This window comes from Macaca thibetana, chromosome 2 (genome assembly GCF_024542745.1).
Source record: "Macaca thibetana thibetana isolate TM-01 chromosome 2, ASM2454274v1, whole genome shotgun sequence".
In the NCBI taxonomy this organism is placed as follows: Eukaryota; Metazoa; Chordata; class Mammalia; order Primates; family Cercopithecidae; genus Macaca; species Macaca thibetana.
The window spans coordinates 86,751,615-86,774,317 of record NC_065579.1 but is presented as its reverse complement, the minus strand read 5'-3'; the positions used below and the strand labels follow the sequence as shown (position 1 = coordinate 86,774,317).

Sequence of the window (22,703 nt, the reverse complement as noted above, 5' to 3'; positions counted from 1 at the left end):
AGACAGACACAGGACACGCTTTGTAAATACATCTGTTCCTACAGGAGGAATTAATATCATACGTGATACACATACATGACTAACATTTGTAGGGTTGTTGGCTGTGCCATCAAAAGAATTTATTATTCACTCTTAACACCACATTGTTATTCTGGAGAAAAACAAGGCTCAGAAAACATGCTGACAGCTCTTCCTTTGATACGATTTTTCTTGCTACTTTTGGTAAACAATGAAGTAGCTGACAGTTTTCTAGCCATTTCTCCATCATTTGAAATCAGGAATGATATAAAGCTAAAATAATGATTACTGACCATAACAAAGGAATAATGTTACATATAGGATTTCAATGACCATATACTGTTTCAGCAAAAAAAAAAAAAAAAAAAAGGAAAGGAAAAAATACACCAACCCCAGCAGGCTAGAAGATCCCTGAGTAGAAGCAGAGATTTCCTTCTTGGATTAGACCACCTAGAACATCCAGTTAAGTCATTTAGAAGTAAATTTAGTGAGCCAAGAAGGAAGACCATACTAGCTTTTATACATAGATAAAATGATTGATCCACTGTACATTCCATTTTTAATCAAATAGACTAAACCAATTTTAGCTTTATAGTGAAAGAACCAAAATATGTATAAGCACTTTTAACTTTCAACTTGTCTAACGGCCTACCTTAAGGTAGTCCAAATATTTCCTATGTATTACTTTAAAAAGAGGCTACCGGAAAGGTAACAAGAACTAATATTATCACCTTTTATATTATTAAGAAACCTCTATGAACACGTGTAAGTTTGCAAATGCTCTGCCTAAAGTAGAATTTCTAAGGATACATATAAATAAATCTGATTACAGGTTGAGTATCTCCAATCTGAAAATCCAAAATCTGAAACTTTCTGAGTGTAGACATGATGCTCAAAGAAAATGCTAATTGAAGCATTTCAGATTTTGTATTAAGGATGCTGAATCAATAAGTATAATGCAAGTACTCTTTAAACAATCTGAAATCTGAAACAAGCAGTTTGGATAAAGGATACTGAACCTATATTTACTCTTATAAAGAATTAAGTATATACTTTTTTGTGAGACGGAGTCTCACTTTGTCGCCTAAGGTGGAGTGCAGTGGCGCAATTTTGGCTCACTGCAACCTCTGCCTCCCAGATTCAAGAGATTCTTGTGCCTTAGCCTCCTGAGTAGCTGGGACTACAGGAGTGTGCTACCATGCCTGGCTAATTTATGTTTTTAAATTTTTATTTATTATTATTTTTTGAGACGGAGTCTCACTCTGTTGCCCAGGCTGGAGTGCAGTGGCGCCATCTCAGCTCACTGCAACCTCCACCTCCCAGGTTCAAACAATTCTCCTCCCAAGTAGCTGGGACTACAGGTGCCCGCCGCCACATCTGGCTAATTTTTATGTATTTTTAGTAGAGACTGTGTTTCACCATGTTGGCCAGGATGGTCTCCATCTCCTGACCTCGTGATCCACCTGCCTCAGCCTCCCAAAGTGCTGGGATTACAAGTGTGAGCCACCGTGCCCGGCCTATTTTTTTAATTTTTAGTAGAGACCGAGGCTTTCGCCATGTTGGCCAGGCTGGTCTCAAATTCCTGAGCTCAAGCCATCCACCTGCCTCGGCCTCCCAAAGTGCTGGAATTACAGGTGTGAGCCACTGCACCCAGCCTCAAGAATTAAGTCTTTAAAACAATGCCATCCATATATTTTGGTGAAATATAACTATATTTAGGTCAAAACAGGGAGACAAAGTATTCTCCATAAAGATCTAGAGTAAGTATAATGAACAAAGCCTTAAAAATAGTACTCTTTTATTGTAAATTTTTTTTTCCAGAAGATTAGGAATAGTAAGCTAGGCAAACTTTCTGATATATGTTTAAGTAATATGTTGCAGAGTGGAAAAGTCTGTCCACACTGATATAAATATATATGCATAGACAGATAGAGGAATCAGATTATGCAAATTTTTTTAGCCCCAGTTGGAGATCAGTATAACAGGGTAACATTCTCATCCTCATTTTACTTACAATGATAACTGTTTTACTGAGGATCAACTATATACAGGCTCAGTGTGAGGCACTTCATACTCATTATCTCTAACAACCATGTAAAGTAGTAATTATTTATCTGATTTTATAGAGGAGGAAACTGAGGCTTATGAAGTGCTTGATCAAGGACATACATATGAACTGTTGAAACAATATCTGAATTCAAGTTTGTCAGGCTTCACAAGCCTATGCTGTCTCAATGGTGTGAATGTGTATACTGGCTAGGATTTGGTTATTGAAGCAAACAAATGCTAAAGAAATGTTTGGACATGACCAACTGAAATTAAAACTAATGCACTGGTCAGGAAGCCTAACTTACATCACTAAATGTTTAGGAAGTAGTTTTTCTATTTGTAGGATGAATATACAACTAAATTTCCAAAATTCATCTGGCATGTTACAAGCGTGTTTAAAAAATCTCAACCTGGGAAGAACTAAATGATTAATAAACTCAGGGCATAAGAGTTGGCTAGAATATATTTTTGAGAGTATTTATCTAATACTACAATATAGTTAAAAGGACAAATTGAGAGATTTCTAGCTCAGGTACTAGTTAAATATATAAAAGAGGCACATTCAACTAAATAGCTACAATTTTTGAGCATCTACTATGTATTTGGACATTTTTTCATTTAATCTTCACTAGAAAGGTAATACAAAAGATATTTCTATCATAATTTTACCAATGAGGAAACTGAGATTTAAAGTCACAGAGATACCAAATGGAAGACCTGGGATTTGAACTGAGATCTATCAGGCCTCCAAGATTCTTAAGCACTATGTAACATACCACTAATATTTGCTGTAGTTTAATATTTATTAATAAATGTTTAGTGAGATAATATGTTTTTAAAAATTCTATTCTGTAGAAATTATTGAGGTTAAAGACCTCATTTCATACTTTTTTGGTGAAAATAATATGATCAGAAAAAATATTACTCAGCCAGGTGCAGTAGCTCACACCTGTAATCCCAGTGCTTTGGGAGGCCGAGGCAGGAGGATCACGAGGTCAGGAGATCAAGACCAGTCTAGCCAAAATGGTGAAACCCCGTCTCTACTAAAAATACAAAAAATAGCCAGGTGTGGAGGCAAGTGCCTGTAATCCCAGCTACTCATGAGGCTGACGCAGGAGAACTGCTTGAACCCAGGAGGCAGAGGTTGCAGTGATCCAAGATCGTGCCACTACACTCCAGGCTGGGTGAGAGCAAGACTCCATCTCAGAAAAAAAAAAAAGAAAAATTCCTCAAATTATTATGTTTCTAAAGACATGGCTATAGATCTTCATTATATATATATATGATAGAATGTTGTGATATTACTTTAAAAATATTTACTATTATCTGGATATAACTTGATAGTTTCATATCTAAAAACATCAAGTTTTATTAACACAATGTAATTAAAAAATAATTTATCAGTAGTTATAAAATTAATAGAAATAGTAAGAAATAACTTTAAAAATATCACATTGAACAATGTTTATGTTACAAAATACTTGAAACAGGAATGGCTAATTTCCTATTTTCTGACATAAGCAAATTATGACAGCTATTCATCATTAAAGATCCCTAACTAAAAAGATAATGAATTTATTACAAAAAGTGGTTACCTGTGCCTTTTCAGTACTTGTAGGGTAGAGGTGTCGGTCAAATACCTTCTTTATGATATCAAGAAATAGACATGTAACAACCATGAGGATTATGGCAAACCAAGCAGAACCACTTGATAGGAGCTGAATAAACACAAAGTACATATTCTGGGAGCCCAAAAATGGCCTGCAAAGAAAGACAATGTGCTTAATAAAAGTGGAAACTGAAAGACTTAAATCAGGACATCATATAAAGACACTATAGTTGAACGTAACAAGTACTCCAAGAAAATGTTCAAAACTGAAATCGGTATAACTTAATTAACTGAACAACTAACAAAACAAGATAAGCTTTAATTGTTAAAAATAAAACAACTATAGTTTTTATTAGGAAAATGGCAAGCAGTTGACCAGATAACCCTATCTTAGTGGTAGCGTATCAGAAGAATAATGTACTAATACAGACTTAAGGGACCAAGCAAAGCAAGAAAAAGGGTGTAACAAAATATCTGAGAAGACTGATTATCCAAATCTTAGAATGAAAGCTTTATTCAGAAGCTCTTCTTCAAAAACATATTTTAAAATTAATGTACTCACAAATACTAGTTTTACATAGTAGTAGGTGTTATAAAGATATTCTTTTTGGGTTTTTGTATATACTACCTCAAAAGAATATGGTGAAATATAGAAACATTCATAATATCCTTTTATGATCCTAACTAGAAGCTAATGTTTAGCTAATCCAAATTTTTTTGGCCTACCTACCTTCAGAAGTTTTTTTGTCTGATAGATGAATCAAAGACATAGCAGGCAAATGTAATATAAATTCTCCAAAAGAGAGCCTTCAGTTATCCATCACTTACCAAAGAATCTTAGGAGAAACATTAATTTTTAATCTCTCAGAGTAGCCAGTTGAGTATCTGATTCTATCAATGAAGATGATGCATACTACTTACTTTTGTGAGAAAAGTGAATGATTAATATTTAATTGTTCTGTGTGACTTACTTTATTGTATATATTAATACATAATACATTAATACATAATATAACTAGTGTAAAGAAAATTAATTGTGAAATAAGACAACTGGGGTTTAAATTGTGGCTTTGCTACTTTTTTGTCTTTGTGACCCTGAGGCTCAGTTTCTACACAGAAAAAAACAGGGATAATGATTGTGATGAATCAATATAGTATCTTACACAGAAAATCTAGAAAAATTGTAGATATTCAATAAATGTTAGTTTTTTCCTCTCCATATCAGTAAGATCAACTGAAAGAAGTAAACTTACCAGGAGTCTCAAATCTGTTATGAGCAGAATATGTTCATAATGTAACCTATCACAATAAAGGTTTATTATGTCAAAGCAATCCATTTAAAATACAACATATTCACTCACCAGAGAATCCCTCCATAAAACAAGGAAAACACAAAATAAAATATAATAGATCCCCAGGTAACGAGATGGTTGATCCAAGTCCAAAAATGGGTTTCCAGAGCCATCTAAAAAAAAAGTTTTTATATCCTTAGAACTATAAACAAATAAAGCTTTACCTTAACTTTTCAGATAAAACTCAAGAATAAACATAAATATCTAAAAGTCCCTCAGAAGACAGATATAATCCCTCAAAATCCCTCAGAGATAAATATGAATGAAAAGGTCCTAGTATAAAATGAAATAATTTCAAGTTTATAATATTTTTCTTCTTTGAGGAAGCAGCATTCAAATTTCACGTGATTACTCTATTTTCAACTCCATGGCCTAAAACAAATTACGTTGTCTGGCACTATACACAGAGAAGCAAAATTTTAGAGATTTTTAAAAATGTGATCATAAAAATCAGTTGAGGCTTCCTAAAATAAACTTTAAAAATAACTTTTGACAAAAATTTAAGTGAATTATTAAAATAGTAATCAGTGAAATTAATCGTTTTTGAAAATGGAAAAAGGAAAAGTATCTATGGCTAAAGAAATGAAGAAAATTAACTAATTATGTAAACAGTTGCAAAATGTGTCCACATTTCTAATTTCAGTACCATACCTTTACTGTGACTGTAATAACCATGACTGTGAAGACCAAAGTGCCAAATGTCCAGTTTCCAAACATCTAAACAGAAAGAATACACTATTACATTATGTGTTAACATAATGTTAAATAAAATGTCAGGTAAAAAGTCGTCTAATTCTCTACTAAAAATCCCTTGAATTTTTTAAGTCACGTACATTTGAAACTGGTGACTATACTCATAAAGTTAAGAGTATGAGAAGAAACAGCATAAAGCATTATTTACATGTGTTATTATTACACACAATGATCTTTTAGATATCATTATCAGACTGGAAACCCAAAGACGGGTTTAGAATGGTGTGGCCCAGACTATTTTTAGTTAGAATAATGTAGTCATTAGGGTCTGCTTTATTGCTGTCGCACACTAAAAATGGTAACAAAATCCTTTTCAATCACAAGTATTTTCAGAAACCTTTCCAACCAGATGTCACAGCAGAGCACCTGCCACAGTATTTCTGGATACAGTACAGTACAGCAGGAGGAAAAAAATTTACACTTAAAACCTGTATCTGAAAGGAAGGATAATGGATCATGGAATTATTCCTCAAAGGATTCCATGTAAAAATTCTGTTATTGCCAGTCAGAAAGTATTCCCCCAGGCTTTAAGCCAAAACTTATTAAGGTATTAAACATGCAGAACCCCAAAACAGCTTCAGGATTTTATCTCTACAAATAAGAATACAACCAGAAGTTTGATAATTTAGTTTACAAAGTAATCGTTGTTAGTCCAAACTGCACCGTTTTGTAAGCTCCCTGCTATTTTGCAGACCGTGGTCAAAGTCAACATTTCACAGGGGTTCGAGACCTGGGAAACATCCTGTCTACCACCACCTGACCACTATAGAAAGATCATTATCACGCCAGGTGCGGTGGCTCACGTCTGAGAGCCACTTTGGGAGGCTGAGGCGGGTGGATCGCCTGAGGTCAAGAGTTTGAGACCAGCCTGGCCAACACTGTGAAACCCCATCTCTACTAAAAATACAAAAAATTAGCCGGGCACAGTGGCGGGCGCCTGTAATCCCAGCTACTCTGGAGGATGAGGCAAGAGAATTGCTTGAACCCGGGAGGTGGAGGTTGCAGTGAGCTGAGATTTTGCCGTTGCACTCCAGCCTGGGCAATGAGAGCGACTCCAACTTAAAAAAAAAAAAAAAAAAAAAAAAAAAGACAGAAAGATCCTTATCATATCTTGCTGGATAAAGGTCCAAGGAACACCACGAAGACATCCCACCAGAACAAGGGTCAGAACCACCTCATCATGGGAACATCTTATCAATACCCTGCCGGACAGTGGGCCATACTGCCCAGACCCCTCCCGCCCATACCTGTAAGTACCCACAGCCTGTAAGCAGCTGATGGGCTCTGGCATTAGGCTGGTCCCCCACTTCTGTAGGTTTTATGCTGGACAAAAAGCTTGCATTTGCTCTTGAGCCGCCCTCTTTCTGTGTCTTTCTTTAACTCTCACCTTCCCTTCAAAACCTAACAATCATTATCTTAACACTGGTTCAAAAAAATTATTAAAAAGGCTGTGTTTTTATTATAGATTTCTAACAATTATCATTTACTTAAATTACTTAACCTCTCTATATCTCACTTTCTTCATTTGTAAAATAAGGATAAATCTCAGTTTTCTGTAAGTTTTCAATCAGCGTATACAAAAAGAATGGAGTACCTGGTATACAAAAGGCAGTCGGTAAATAATAGTTATGATTATCAACAATGAAACATCAATTAATATTCCTTTGAGAGCTTTTGAGGAATGTATTTGCCAAGAGGAGAATCAAAAGTCATATTGAACCTGTGGTCATCTGTCTGCTTTTATCATCTCTAGAAATGACCCAGAAATACTGATGATCAGTGGGTCTCAACCTAGCTCTCTGAGGAGGAGTGTTATTCTCCCCTTTCACAGGTATGGACACAGATACTTTTTTTTTTTTGAGTCAGAGTCTTGATCTGTCACCCAGGCTGGAGTGCAGTGACATGATCTTGGCTCATTGCAACCTCCACCTCCTGGACTCAAGCAATCCTCCCACCTCAGCCTCCCAAGTGGCTGGGACTAGAAGTGCACACCATCACACTTAGCTAATTTTTTTTTGTATTTATAGAGACAGGCTTTCACCATGTTGCCCAGGCTGATCTCGGACTCCTGGGCTCAAGAGATCCACCTGCTTTGGCCTCCCAACATGCTAGGACTATAGGTATCAGCCACTGTGCCCAGCTGGGAGAGATACTTTGATGCAACCAGGGAACCCGGGCCCGGAAGTGGTAAGGAATGTCTATCCTTCAGTATCTGGTTTTACTGGTCCTAGACTGGGGCATGTTACATGGTATTTTCCTTAGAGGAGAATTTAGGGCTTCCTCTTGCATAGGCCCCATTCAAGGCCCTAGAAGAAGCTATACGAAAGCATTCCCATAGTTTTTTGTGGGTAAAATTATACAAAGTAATGTATTTCAATTGTAATCAACTGGTTACGACTGCTGTCTCTTTCCATTCTGATTTGCCCTTGAGCTGGTAGGTGATAATGTGAGTGGCAAAGGGCATTTTGGAGATTTGGCTACAGATGAGCTTATAGGCCGGACGCAGTGGCTCACACCTGGAATCCCAGCACTTGGAGGCCGAGGAGGGCGGATCACCTGAGGTTACGAGTTTGTGACCAGCCTTACCAACATGGAGAAACCCTGTCTCTACTAAAAATACAAAATTAGCAAGGCATGGTGGCCCATGTCTGCAATCCCAGCTACTGGGGAGGCTGAGGCAGGAGAATCACTTGAACCCGGGAGGCACAAGTTGCGGTGAGCTGAGATAGCGCCATTGCACTCCAGCCTGGGCAACAGAGCAAAACTCTGTCTCAAAAAAAAAAAAAAAAAAAAAAAAAAAAAAAAGATGAGCTTACATTTGGTTTGGGATAAATGAGACATATTTGTCACTCATAGTCATCTGCATATATACTTAAGTTCATAGTTGTATGTTTTTTTAATTTTTTTCTTAAAGAGGGCCTGTGAAAATGTTTAGATTCTACTAAACCTGGATCTGTCCCTGCTCAGAAGAGACAAATGCTCAAAATACTTTCTTTCCCACTCTGCTTGGTTTCTAGATCACTTCTTAGATGAGAAGAATGAGTGTACCCAGTGCACTGATGAAGATCTGATGGCCTAGAACTATGTCCTAGGCCACTGCTCCATTTAGAGCGGTGGGTCTCAAGTGTGGGTGATTTTGCCTCTGTAGGGACATTTGGATGACACCGTAAGAAGCAAGATAACGTTTTCTGTTCTCTTCTAAGGTATAGCTATATCTAATACTTAATAAAGTGCCTGGAATACTGTTGGTGCTTAAATTTTTGTCTCATGAATAGATGAACATATAGGGGAATTCTATAAAGAACTAGACAAAGATCTTTTTTACCATATAACCTTTTATTAAAAAATCTGTATCTACCTCTAGGAATTAAGTTATATGCATTCTTGAGTGACCTGACTGGTAATCACAGTAAATCATTTGAATTGAAATAAAGGATATAGCATTCTCTGTGGAATACAGATACAAGAGAGTATGTATTTCTTGTCTTAACAGAGCTCTTACCATTTGATCAGGTTTCAACAGTTGATGATAATGTACAGTATGAAAAAAAATTAATTAAAAATAGGAAATAAGGAGAGAAATCATTAAAAATTCAAGAGAAAATAGTAGTAAATACTAAACAAAGGTTTATTTTCTTTCAAAATTACAACCTGAAATTTCATGTCCTCAGTCTACCTTGTATTGCTAATTATTTACCCCCAGCTAATCTGGTTTAAATGCTTAATGGTCTAGAAGGTAATGAAGGGGTGAATAATTACATTCTCTTCCTTAATCCTTTGTTTTCCATTTAATTTTTAATGTGATATAGTATATGATTTTTTTTTTGGAATTGTGCTGACGGTCTGACAAAATCTCTACTGGAGAAGTCAAATTGGATTTTTAAAAAAAAATCAGAGATGGGATCTTGCTATGTTGCCCAGGCTGGGATCAAGTGATCGTTTTACCTCAGCTTCCCAAAGTGCTGGGATTACAGGCATGAGCTACCATGCCCAGCCCAAAGTGGAATTTACATACTTTGATAGTTTTCTACTTTTTCTTCCAATCTTATATTTTTTGAATTTTAATTCTTTTAATTTCTCAAACTGGGTACACTTCCATAAAGAGAAGAAAAATCATTAATAATAGATGCTTTCCTTTGAATTCCTGTACACTTTAGTAAAACAGACAAAACAAAAGAAACCTCTTATTTGGGCAGGATTTCATTTTAAAGAGCAGTTCGCAGTTGAGAAGAAATGGAATCGATTTAGTGTTTGGGTCCCTAAGTTAAAAAAGAATTCTTTTTGTCTTTACTGTCTTTTTCTCCTGAAGCCAGGGAAACAATGACATGAAATACTACGATGGGAACTCAGCTACCTCTGAACTATTCTGGTATTTTCTTTTCTTTTTTTTTTTTTTTTTGAGACAGAGTCTCACGCTGTTGCCCAGGCTGGAGTGCGGTGGCGCGATCTCGGCTCACTGCAAGCTCCGCCTCCCGGTTCCCGCCATTCTCCTGCCTCAGCCTCCTGAGTAGCTGGGACTACAGGCGCCCGCCACCGCGCCCGGCTAATTTTTTGTATTTTTAGTAGAGACGGGGTTTCACTGTGGTCTCGATCTCCTGACCTTGTGATCCGCCCACCTCGGCCTCCCAAAGTGCTGGGATTACAGGCTTGAGCCACCGCGCCCGGCCTATTCTGGTATTTTCTTTCCTATATCAACCTAGTTTCCCGCTCTCACCATATGACAATTCCCTCCTTCTTGTTTCTTAATTGTAATATTCATACTCATTTAATATACTCTTAAGGCAGCCATGAGGCTTTTTCCATTGCATTCTGTAGAAGTCTCTTCTAACTGGTGGTGAACTCTTTTAATCTGAATTGTTTTTCTCACCTTTCCCCATCACTTTCTTATCTATAATATCTTAATTAGTATCTTTTTTATAATTCTAAATAGCTTCTTTCCTGAGGAAGTTTCCTTGCTAAGATCACAGAAAGACAACTTAAGCTACTTCCAAAAATATTTTGTACAACAGCAACATTGTTAGAGTAAGTAAGTTATATACTAAGATGACTTATTCTGTAGGGGTCAACAAAATAAAAGATAAATTCTTCAAAAGAAAAAAAAAAAAGAAAAAAAGAAACAGTCCTTAGTTACCCCTCTCATTTACAGTATATTTAATAAACATGTTTCATTGGTATTAACCTTCAAATTATTTAGCCTTATTTTTTTAATAGCATGTGAGGTTTTCTGGTAAAAACCTAAAAGAGTTCTAAAAGAGCTATAACAATTATTTAGTTTTAAAAAATTATTTCATAGGTAGTCAAAGTTCATAGAAACAGATAAATAGAATGGTGGTTGCCAGGGGTTGGTTGGGGGAGAAAAAAATTGAGAAGTTATTTAATGAGTATAGAGTTTAAGTTTTGCAAGATGAAACAGTTCTGGAGAGCTGCTGCACAACACTGTGAATATTTTTAACACTACTGAACTGTACATTTAAAAATGGTGAAGATGGTAAAAAGAACTATCAAATTGTACATTTTAAATATGTGTAGTTTATTATATGTCAATTATACCTTAATAAAGCTGTTTTAAAAATGATTTAAGTTTTTCTAAATGGTATATTTTGGAGGGACTTAAAATTTTTAAAGTTACATCAAAATCTCTTATAAGTATTTTATAACATAATTTTACCTTTTTCAAAATTGTAAGAAATGATGATTGTACATTTCTTTAATAGCAAATTTACTTAAAAATTGAAGGTAGCAGGACAGTAAAAATCTACCACTATCAAACATAAACCTATAGTATTCTATAGAAGCCCTGTTTAAAAACAATTACAAAAAAGTTGACCCAGATTACAGACAGAATTTAAAGTCTTAGGCTCACAAAAACAAAGATAAATAGATGGGACTTAATTAACCTAAAAAGCTTCTGCACTGCTAAAGAAATAATCAGCAGAGTAAACAGACAAGCAGAGTGGGAGAAAATCTTTGCAATCTATACTTCTGACAAAGGACTAATATCCAGAATCTACAGGCAACTCAAAAGGATCAGCAAGAAAAAGACAATCTCATCAAAAAGGGGCCTAAGGACATGAATGGACAATTCTCAAAAGATATACAAATGACCAAGGAACATGAGAAAATGCTCAACATCACTATCTGGGAAATCCAAATCAAAACCACAATGTGATACCACCTTACTCCTGCAAGAATGGTCATAATAAAAAAATAGAAAAATAATAGATGTTGGTGTGGACGTGGTGAAAAGAGAACACTTTTACACTGTTGGTGGGAATATAAACTAGTATAACCACTATGGAAAAAAGTGTGGAGATTCCTTAAAGAACTGAAAGTAGAACTACTATTTTATCCAGCAATCCCACGCCCTCTATCTACCCAGAGGAAAAGAAGTCATTATACAAAAAAGATATTTGCATCCCCATGTTTATAGCAGCACAATTTGCAATTGCAAAAATAGGGAACCAGCCCAACTGGCCATTGGTTAAGGAGTGGATAAAGAAAATATGGTATATGTATATACCATAGACTACTACTCAGTCATAAAAAGGAATGAAATCATGGCATTCGCAGGAATCTGGATAGAATTGGAGACCATTATTCTAAGTGAAGTAACTCAGGACTAGAAGACCAAACATCTTGTGTTCTCACTCGTTAAGTGGAAGCTAAGCTATGGGGACGCAAAGGCATATGAATGAGACAATGAACTTTCGGGGCTCGGGGAAAAGGGTGGGAGGGGATAAGGAATAAAATACTACACACTGGGTACAATGTACACTGCTTGGGTGATGGGTGCACCAAAATTACAAGAACTTAATCATGTAAATAAATAAATAAATTGTGCTGCTATAAACATGGGGATGCAAATATCTTTTTTATCTACTAAAGAACTTAATCATGTAAATAAATAAATAAATAAACAAACAAGAAATCTTAAGCTTATTTTTAACTTTAAAAAATAAAATGAAAAGATTACTCAATATATTCAATAAATTACTAATCTATGACTTCTTGACAAATGTCCATGGTAAGATGATACTACTGTATTGTTAAGACAAGTCCCACTTTTTAACTAATATTTAAATACTGTGACTACTTTAAGCTTGGATAAGGGCTAGGCAAATTTTATGTGAGAGTTTGTTTTTTTTCTTTTGAGACGGAGTTTCGCTCTTTTCGCCCAGGATGGAGTGCAGTGGCCCGATCTCGGCTCACAGCAACCTCCGCCTCCCAGGTTCAAGTGATTCTTCTGCCTCAGCCTCCCTGATAGCTGGGATTACAGGCATGTGTCACCACTCCCGGCTAATTTTGTATTTTTAGGAGAGACGGGGTTTCTCCATGTTGGTCAGGCTGGTCTTGAACTCCCGACCTCAGGTGATCTGCCCGCCTCGGCCTCCCAAAGTGCTGAGATTACAGGCATGAGCCGCCACGCCCAGCCGTGAGAGTTTAACTCGTCTACTATTTAGGAAGGAAAACAAAGCTAAAAATTAGTCACTAGTTCAGCCTTCTTATTAACATATTTTTGTTCTCTGACAACTCATTAAGGAGTGATAGTAAAGGAGTATCTTTTTTATAGTGATCTGAAGGTAAAGAGCCTTCTTAGAGAAAACTGATCAAGACTTATACTTTACTAAGGGAAAGAAAGGCCTGTTAAAAAGATGTGAGATAAATACATGAAGAATGACTAGTTCTTTCCTAAGCTAAACTGAAATTAAGAACTAGTGAATACTTCAAAAGTATTTGTTGAAAATTAATATAAAATTGCTACACCCTAATACAAAAAAAAAAAAAAAAAAAATGGGATAAAGTCTTAACTTTCTCTGAATCGTTCTGCCCTTAAACCCAAACTATTGCAACTCTTCCTCCTGCTCCTCTCCCAGGATCACCTGTTTGCAATGACTTCATCTTTGCCTCTAGTCACTCCTCTCAGCACTTCCCTCTAGTAACTTTGTCTGCTCTAGGCCCTCAATTGTTTACTGATATCTCATGCTACAACAATATTTAGAAAACACGAAGCATTCAACATACTCAGTGCTGAGCAATGAGACGCGGTCTAGATAGATGTCTAAAAGGATTTTTAGCACAGGGACACATAAGAGGGAGCTGGACCAAAAGGAAAGGGGTCTGTGGGCTCAACTGTGAAGAACAGGTGGTGGTGAGAGAGTCTTGGGGAAAAGGAAGCATGAGCATTCTAGAGAGGGAACATAAGCAATGTCTTAGAATTAGAGAGTAGCATGGCGCATTCTGAGAGCCAGCAAGGTGATTTTCACAGTTAAGAGAGAGTTTCTGGGAGAATTAGACCGGGTGGTATTGAGTAGGACAGGATCTTCCAATATAATGATTTAATAGTAAAAATAACAATGAACACTGCTAAGATGCAGTGAATACTTCTATATGCTAGCCACTATGCTTAATGCTCTACAAATAATATGTCATTTAATCCTCACAGCAAATCTATAAGGTGAGAATTATGTGCCTTTTTACAGGTGAGAAAACTGAGTCTGAGAGAGGTTAACTCATCCCAAATCACTCAAACGATAGCTACAGATGCCAGGATATGAATCCAATTCTGATTCTAACGTGTGCTTCTTTATTACTGTACCTAGTATTGGGGGTAGGGAGTGGCAGATTAATTTCAATAGACAGTAAAGAGAAAAAAGCTTTCATACTAATGGCCAATAACAATTTATCCTTCACTAAGGTTTTATCTTTTGTACAAAGAATGTTCACGATTTTATTTTAAAAAGTTACTAAAAATTAGAAACAAATTCTCAAATTAAGGGAATACTTAAATTATGACAATGTAATAGAGTATTATGTAATCATGAAAAATGTTCTTGAAGCATTTTTAATAACATACTAAATCACTTAGGCTACAATGTTAAGAAGGGATACAAATTATGAGGTTAATGAAAATAGCAAAAAGGAAGAATTGAAACAAATATGTAAAAATAACAAAGTAATAATATCTGGGTAGAGGGCCACCAGGTGATTTATTTTCTTTATACTTTTTCCTACAAACTTCAAACTTACCACAATGGGTACCTATTACTTTTAAAAATTAAAAAAAGTAGTGACTAGCAATACAAGATATCTTTAATGTCCTTTTCATCCAATGATGAAGACCCAAATTTCCTTCTTCTTAACTCTCCTCCCGTCTTAATTTTCTCTGGTTTTCACTCCACTATTTAAGGTGGAAGTGTGCATACTTATTCATATGTCTATATATTTGATGGCAAGACCGTGCAGAAGGGCACCAGGTTAACAGTTGTTTCTCAAAAGAATTGAGAATCATGACTAAGCATGTAGGTTTTAAAGTCACATAGATCTGAGTCTGAATTCTATTACTGTAATTTGCTTACTGTGTGAACTTAGGCAAGTTTCTTAACCTCTCTAAGGTTAATTTTCTAACATGCAAAATTAATAATGATATTTTTCTCATACAGAGTTATGATTTAAAGAGCAAATGCACATAATGTACCAGGCACAGAGAAAAAAACTCAACAAAAAGTAGTTATTATTTGGGAAGTGCTGTAACCTTTATGCTACAAGATTCATATTTTCATCCACATCAGTCTAAATATGTCCTCAAAAGTGAACTGGCAATTATATTTATGTCCCTATTCTACAATATAAAGGGATTTTGCAGAGTTAAGGCCTCTACATTTGAAATCCATTTCCTTTATTACACTGGTGTATTTTGTTATTAGTTTACTTGCTCATTTTCTGTATCCTTTTCAAGATTCTAAGCTCCATGACCAAGTTACTTACCAGAGCCTAGTATAGTACTTGGGAAAGGCTCGTCTTCAATAAAGATCTGTTGAGCAGGTAAAACTTTATAGTGTTCCAATTTCAAATTCTGTATGTCTGTATCTCCAAACGTATTTTGCAACACTTAAGTGGTGGGAATGGAAAAGGGAAACTAAAAGTGACAACCATTTCCAGTCCACCAGAGTCCCTACAACTGCTGTCATTTCTTTTCTTCCTAATCCATTTAGCTAAGCCTTGGAAGAGAGGTCTAGCTCTGCCAAGAGTCTCCCAACATGAGCACTCCAATAAGAACACAGTGTAACAGTGTACTGTCGAAAATGCACTCTTCCCTAATTTCATACTTCAGAAAAGTGGCCAAATTAAACAGTAAGTTATGACATCTATTGAGAATTGTGAGTGTGCAATGAAGAGTATGGTAGCATTTCCTAGGCAAAAAACAATGCAATTAAAAGCAAACAAACACTAAGTCTTCATTTCTCATCTGAAAAATGGGAGTAATAATACCAGTCTAATAAGAATATTGGGAGGACTAATGGAGATATAGCATATAAAGTACTTAGCACAAAAGTAAGTACCAAATAAATGGCAGCTATCAATAAAACACAATACTAAGGTGAACAGCATGCAGGGGCAATAACATATCCCCTGTGTGAGCTAATTTTTGAATAGTAAAATTGTCTAGTAACTTGAGTTTCATTTTGAGATTACACTGTATTGCCTGTCAATTTTCATTTGTATGAAACTTTATTATTTAACCCCCAAAATTTAAATCTTTTTATATTTGCATTTTAATACTTGAAGTTCTATAATTTAAATTTTACTTTATGACAAAAGTTATAAAAAACCATGAAATATTAACAACCATTCTTTAAAAAAACTATATACTTTACCTGGCCATTTCCAAGCAGAGATGTATCTTTCCCTATTAGTAAATAGGAGCCAAAAAAGAAAATAAAGGCATGACTGAAACCCAGGATGGTCCAATAAAGAAATGTTTTAATACTTAAGAGGCGGTTTTTACTAATGTCTCTGTTAAAAAGAAGAAGAGAAAAAGAAACACATTAGGGATCATTTATTATTTGCCTACTAAACAATTACTATAATTTGATAATTAAAAAACAAGGTATTTTAAATTTAAAATTGTTGAAAATATTAGCACAAAGAATAAGTAAATCCAAATTTACAAACCACTACTTACAATACCATACATCTGTTTAATAGCTTATAGTTCACATAATATATTCAAATACATTTCTTCATTTGATAAAGAGATATGAAGACTTGGCACAATGGCTCATGCCTGTAATCCCAGCACTTTGGGAGGTCAAGGCAGGTGGACCACGAGGTTAAGAGATCAAGACCATCCTGGCCAACATGGTGAAATCCCATCTCTACTAAAAATACAAAAATTAGTTGGGCGTGGTGGCACACACCTGTAGTCTCAGCTACTTGGGAGGCTGAGGCAGGAGACTCGCTTCAACCCGGGAGGCAGAGGTTGCAGTGAGCCCAGATCACGCCACTGCACTCAGCCTAGCGACAGAGCGAGACTCCGTCTCAAAAGGAAAAAAAAAAAAAAGAAATATGATAGGCTGGGCATGGTGGCTCATGCCTGTAATCCCAACACTTTGGGAGGCCAAGGCAGGAGGGTCACCTGAGACTAGGAGTTTGAGACCAACCTGGGCAACACAGCAAAACCTTGTCTCTACTAAAATTAATAAATAAAAATTTTAAAAAATTAGCCAGGCATGGTGATGTGTGCCTGTAATCCCAGTTACTCCAGAGGTTAAGACAGGAGGATTGCTTGAGCCTGGGAGACTGAGGCTGCAGTGAGCTACGATCTTGCTACTGCACTCCAGCCTGGGTGACATAGCAAGATCCTGTCTCAAAAAAGAAAAAAAGAATTATGATATAGGCATAACACTTCACTTTAATTTTGAAAAGTTGATTTATCTGTTATTATATTCTTCTGTTAACATTCAGTCACTCTGCCATAATGGTCTCTTTTTAGTGAGGTTATCTGAGTTAGGTTCAGCACTGAAGCTCCTAACTTCCCTTCTAATAATAGCTATTATGGGAAGAACAATCTATGCCAATCTTAGGTCAAGCCCTGTCCTAGATAACCTGAGGAATCAAAGTCAATGAATCCAAATCTAGATAATGAGATGCCTCTATAAGTGATACTTCAATAGCTACCTCTGTAATAGCTTATGGCGAATACCATAGCTGGTACTGAGGAACAGGTCCCAGTCACATCTCTGTGATTACTTGGTTCTGGGGAAGCAGGAATAAAGCAGAGAATCTGGGGTGGGAATTAATGTCCTCACCTCTGGATTTTGCACTAATTATTACATAAATTTTGCTAACAGTAGAAAAAACACTAACTTTTAGGAATTCTAGAGATTATCAATTATGAATAACTTCTTTTGTGCACATGAAATAGAATGTTACTGGTTGCAACAGTAAGTGCAAATTACACAACTGCCCGGTGCTTTCCCAGGATGAAAGTGCTCATTCTTAAAAAACACTGGAAAAATTAATTCAAATTTTGTCTTTGAAAGAAACCTTTTTTCTCTGATATTCAACAACTGTAAATCATACCACAACTGAAGAACTTTCCTTAGGAAAGCATTAATCACCAAGACATAAATAAATCTGCTTATTTTTTACTTAAAATAACTGAGAAGGCCATTTAATACCAGAAAATACTTACCGATAGAGAGTAGGCTTATTTTGTAACACATGGGGGTCTACATGCTGTTCCAAAAGACTATATATCAGAATAGGTAGGGAAGTAAAACAAATATTGTATAAAGTCAGGTACACGCCATCATACAACGTCTAGAAAGAGAAATTGGTAGGAATGTTGAGATTCTGAATTATGCATTACTATTATGCATATATCACAACTATGCATATTAAAAACAAAATTAAACAGTTTTAAAAATTTATACTAAAATCCATTTTAGTAACTCCAATTAAATAATTCTAATTTGTTTTTAATATTGACATAAACATATAATGTTCCCAGGTTGATACTCTTTGTGCGAACTGGAATATTTTGCTATGTCAGGTGCTTCTGGAATTATAGTGAGTTAGATCAACATTTCAAGATTCTCCACAATTTGATCACTGTGAAGTAATTTTATATAATTCTTCTCCATGTATTCCAGGCATCTTACTACTTGTTCCACATGCAACACATATAGTTTACCTTTCATGGCTTTGTCTCCCTTTCTACATCCTACCCTTCCTTTAAGGCACTGAACAAGACTATCTTCTTCCATGAAACTCTGCACGATGGCTTAAGTCCTTAACAATATCCTGCTCCTCTAAACAGTCACAGGTACTACTGTTGGTACTAATCACTTAGCACTCTGCCTATGCTTTACATATTGTTTTTATTGTTATTAATACTGCCTCCCAAATTACCCTATAAACTCTCCAGAAAACCTAATCAAAATAGGTCAGTTTTCCTTGTCATATTGTCTTAACACATTCTTTAGTTCATTCAGGTAAACAAACTTTTACTGGTAATCAATGCCCAAGCAAATATTTGGAATTTAGAGTTACAGGTTGTAAACAGGATAAAACAGCAATTAAGAATAGGAAAAACTCATGAAAAACCTAAGATAATAAAGCTCTTTTTTTTTTCAATAAATTAGAACTGATGTCTTGATCAATTTGAGATGTATAGTATGGTATGTGAAAAGGGTGCCTGCCACATTAGTCAGAAGCAGTAGGTCAAAGTCATAGTTTAGTCATTAAGTTAGCAAGACAAGTTACTTAATTTCTGTGGATTTCATTTTTCTTTTCTAGAAATTAAAACAAAGTAGATCAGGACTGGTAAGTATGTGACATGCATGCAAACAAAGACCTACCCTGTGCCCATTACAACTACTGCTAACGAATTACACTTTCCCTCTGAGCCTGCGGCTTTAGAAGCCTTTTCAATATACTCTAGGTGCCCCATCAATTATTTAAAGGGAGTTTCTGAGATAAAACCTATATGTCATCCCTGGACTAAATCACTATTGCTCCTTCCAAATCTAAGACATTTCGAACCAAAATAAAAATGAGGTGAACCTCCAAGTTATCTGGCCTGGCTTGATTTGGATTTTACAGGAATATCACAAATAAGTTATCAAAATTCTCTCATAAGCTGTTAAGGGTTATTATCTATTTTTAAAAGCATCCAGAATTATATTTTGGTATTAACACTCACCTCAAACTGAAAACCAGAATAAATAAATATTATGAATATTATGCTGGTTAAATATACTAAACAGTTTTGTCTGGTTCCCTGCAGGACTAAGAAAAATGAAAAAAGTTCCTTCAAACATCTATCAAAGTCTGAACATAAATACCTTACTCTAAAAGGACAAAACACAAAACACAAGTTTCTATTTACTTACTTGTTGAGAAAACAAACAGTAGAACTGATACAAAAACTGGGGTGTGATAAAGCACACATTCTGAAAAACAAGATGAAATGGAAAATAATTAAAATATTTAGGTCTAAAAGACAAAATAAAAAATAAAAATAATGGCTTTAAAGTATCCAAAAACAATCTCAGTTGGTATGGTAAGTAAAGGATAAGGACTTGTCTATATATAGCACGAATGCAGGATTCCCATTTTATCAAAAAATGTCTAAAAACATTCTAAGCAACAGTGCAGATATCAGAATGAAAAAACCCTTGACTCCTCTCATTGCCAAGCAATACTATAATTTTGAATTTACAACCTTCAAACTATTACTCAATACTTTTCATAATAGTACAATAAGTAAGACTTACTTAAACTTTAGGGCTATGATATCTTTACAACACAAAAATGTTTAAACCACACAATAAATCAAACTATCAAAACTTCTTCCCATCTCAATATACTCATATTACAAGTAAAAGCTAGAAAAATAAGTTAGAAAAAAACTGCCATCATCATCTTAGAGCAATATGCAATCTACATATGTTCTATCACTGGATTGTAGCTATCAATTATAGAAATATATGCAACATAGTACACTCTGGTGTTATTAAATATATCGGTAACAGGGACTCTTAATGTGGGTTCTACAGACTCCCACCTTATACAAAAGGACCCAAAGATAGGACAGTATTTCGACATAATTTGTTTCTTTGTAACCCTACGTATTTTACCTTATGCACATAAAATCTCTATATTGAGGAGCTCACACATTTCACTAGACTACTAAAGGGTCATTCATGGCATAAAAAAGGCTAAAAACCTCTACTTGAAACCATTATACTGGTGTTAAAACTTATTGCTGGTTCAGGACAAAATAACTTTAAAGATATCAAATGTACTGTGTTCCAATTTGCACGGAACCCGTGGGCCACAGGCAACCACTGATTTGCTTTCTGTCAGTATAGAATAGATTCATGACAAAATACTGTTATTTTTACTTATTGAAACTATTTTAAAGAAAAATGTATACAGTTATAACATTCCTTAAATTGAAACTTCATATTACTGTATCAATAATTGGTTCTAAATACATGAAACTCACCTTATAAAAAAAATACTGTACAAGGGTAGCTATTCTAATATAATAAAAATGACCATGAACAAAAAGCAATTTGGAGAGGAATTTAAATCTGGCTATTGCATAGTCACTGTTTCTTGCAGCCTGTCTTCCTTCTTTACCCATGATTCCTATAATAAAAGGGACAAAAGATGTGTTCACTGGTAACTGGTAAGTGTAATTTTCATGATAAATCTGCAAATATCTTATTTATATTAGTTGAACATGCACTTAGGAACTTTAAATTCTAATATACAACAGATGTCCAAAAGGTTGTTCTACTTGAATATGTAATTAATATAAAGCTACGATATTTATCAGACACATAACACCAATTTCCAAAGAATTAAAATATAAAAAGATAAAATACAATATAAAAAGTAATAGTGAAAGTTAAGGATTTAGCAGGAACATCAATATTACACTAATTAGCACAAGTACTGGGTAACAGACTTCTGATGGACAGAATGCTGTATAATACTTAAATACTTAACTTCACTATTTTCAATGAATATAAAAAATATTCAAATTGAGTCATTTGAGATTAGCAAAATAAGCATGCTTAACACTTTCATGAATAAGTCAAAGTGTGCTTTTTAAAAGGTAAATGTGAATTTAAAATAAATTTTTTAAAATGTACAGTATCATTTGAAATCAGTGCATCATTTCATCTGACAAATATGAATACTTTTTTAATGGTTACAATATTCCTTAAGGTTTCAAAAGAGAAGAAGAGTCATTGCCAAGTTTGTATTTTTCAATCTAGAAGCAACTTTTAAAAACTATTTTTCAAAACTAAAACTTTTGTCACAAAAGGATGAAAGTGTTCCAAAATGTATAAGCAACAACAACAAAAAAACTGTATTCATAATCCCTAGAGAAAACCCGTTTTTAGTCTGCATTCTTTTAGAAATTTTCTTTCTGCTTATTTCATGTCTGTGTGTGTATGTATTTCATACATACAAAAACATCTATAAAAATGTGGCTCAGGCTGGGTGCGGTGGCTCAAGTCTGTAGGATCCCAGCACTTTGGGAGGCCAAGGCAGGTGGATCACCTGAGGTCAGGAGTCCAAGACAAGCCTGGCCAAAATGGTGAAACCTCATCTCTACAAAAATACAAAAATTAGTTGGGCATGGTGGTGGGCACCTGTAATCCCAGCTACTTAGGAGGCTGAGGCCAGAGAATCGCTTGAATCCAGGAGATGGAGGTGCCATGAGCCAAGATCGGGCTATTGCACTCCAGCCTGGGAAATAAGAGCGAAGCTCTATACCAAAAAAAAAAAAAAAAAAGGATTGTTTTACAACTTGTTTTTGTTGCTTAACAGACTATGGACACTGCTTAAAATGTATACTTGTAATGTATATCTTTATCAACGTGCTCAATTTTTTTTCCTACAAGAAATTCCTGCATGCATAATTGCAATGTCAATAGGCATACATTTAAAATTTTGTTTTGAATAATAATGCAGGGCTTACCAATTTATGTTCCCACTAACATTGTATAAGACCATTTGTTAATCCATACCTTTACCAACTCCAGGTTTATCAATGTTTATAATGGATGTCAATCTGATAGGAAATTTTAACTTCCATTCCTCGGAATGTTAGAGAA

At 35.1% G+C, this 22,703-nt stretch overlaps 1 protein-coding gene across 7 annotated transcripts in view; it reads right to left on the bottom strand.

The window, feature by feature from the left end:
* The window catches only part of ATP11B (ATPase phospholipid transporting 11B (putative)), a 135,468-nt gene that overhangs the window by 19,690 nt on the left and 93,075 nt on the right, over window positions 1-22,703 (bottom strand). For 6 of the 7 annotated variants that reach the window (XM_050780099.1, XM_050780100.1, XM_050780101.1 and 3 more), the window contains 7 exons: window positions 21,077-21,222; window positions 19,959-20,018; window positions 18,257-18,384; window positions 16,437-16,575; window positions 5,680-5,745; window positions 5,038-5,141; window positions 3,663-3,828 (listed from right to left, as the gene is read on the bottom strand). In XM_050780099.1, the coding sequence (XP_050636056.1) occupies window positions 3,663-3,828; window positions 5,038-5,141; window positions 5,680-5,745; window positions 16,437-16,575; window positions 18,257-18,384; window positions 19,959-20,018; window positions 21,077-21,222 (809 nt within the window). Of the gene's footprint in view, window positions 1-3,662; window positions 3,829-5,037; window positions 5,142-5,679; window positions 5,746-16,436; window positions 16,576-18,256; window positions 18,385-19,958; window positions 20,019-21,076; window positions 21,223-22,703 lie in introns of those variants that run through there. The other variant, XM_050780106.1, reaches the window with a different exon arrangement.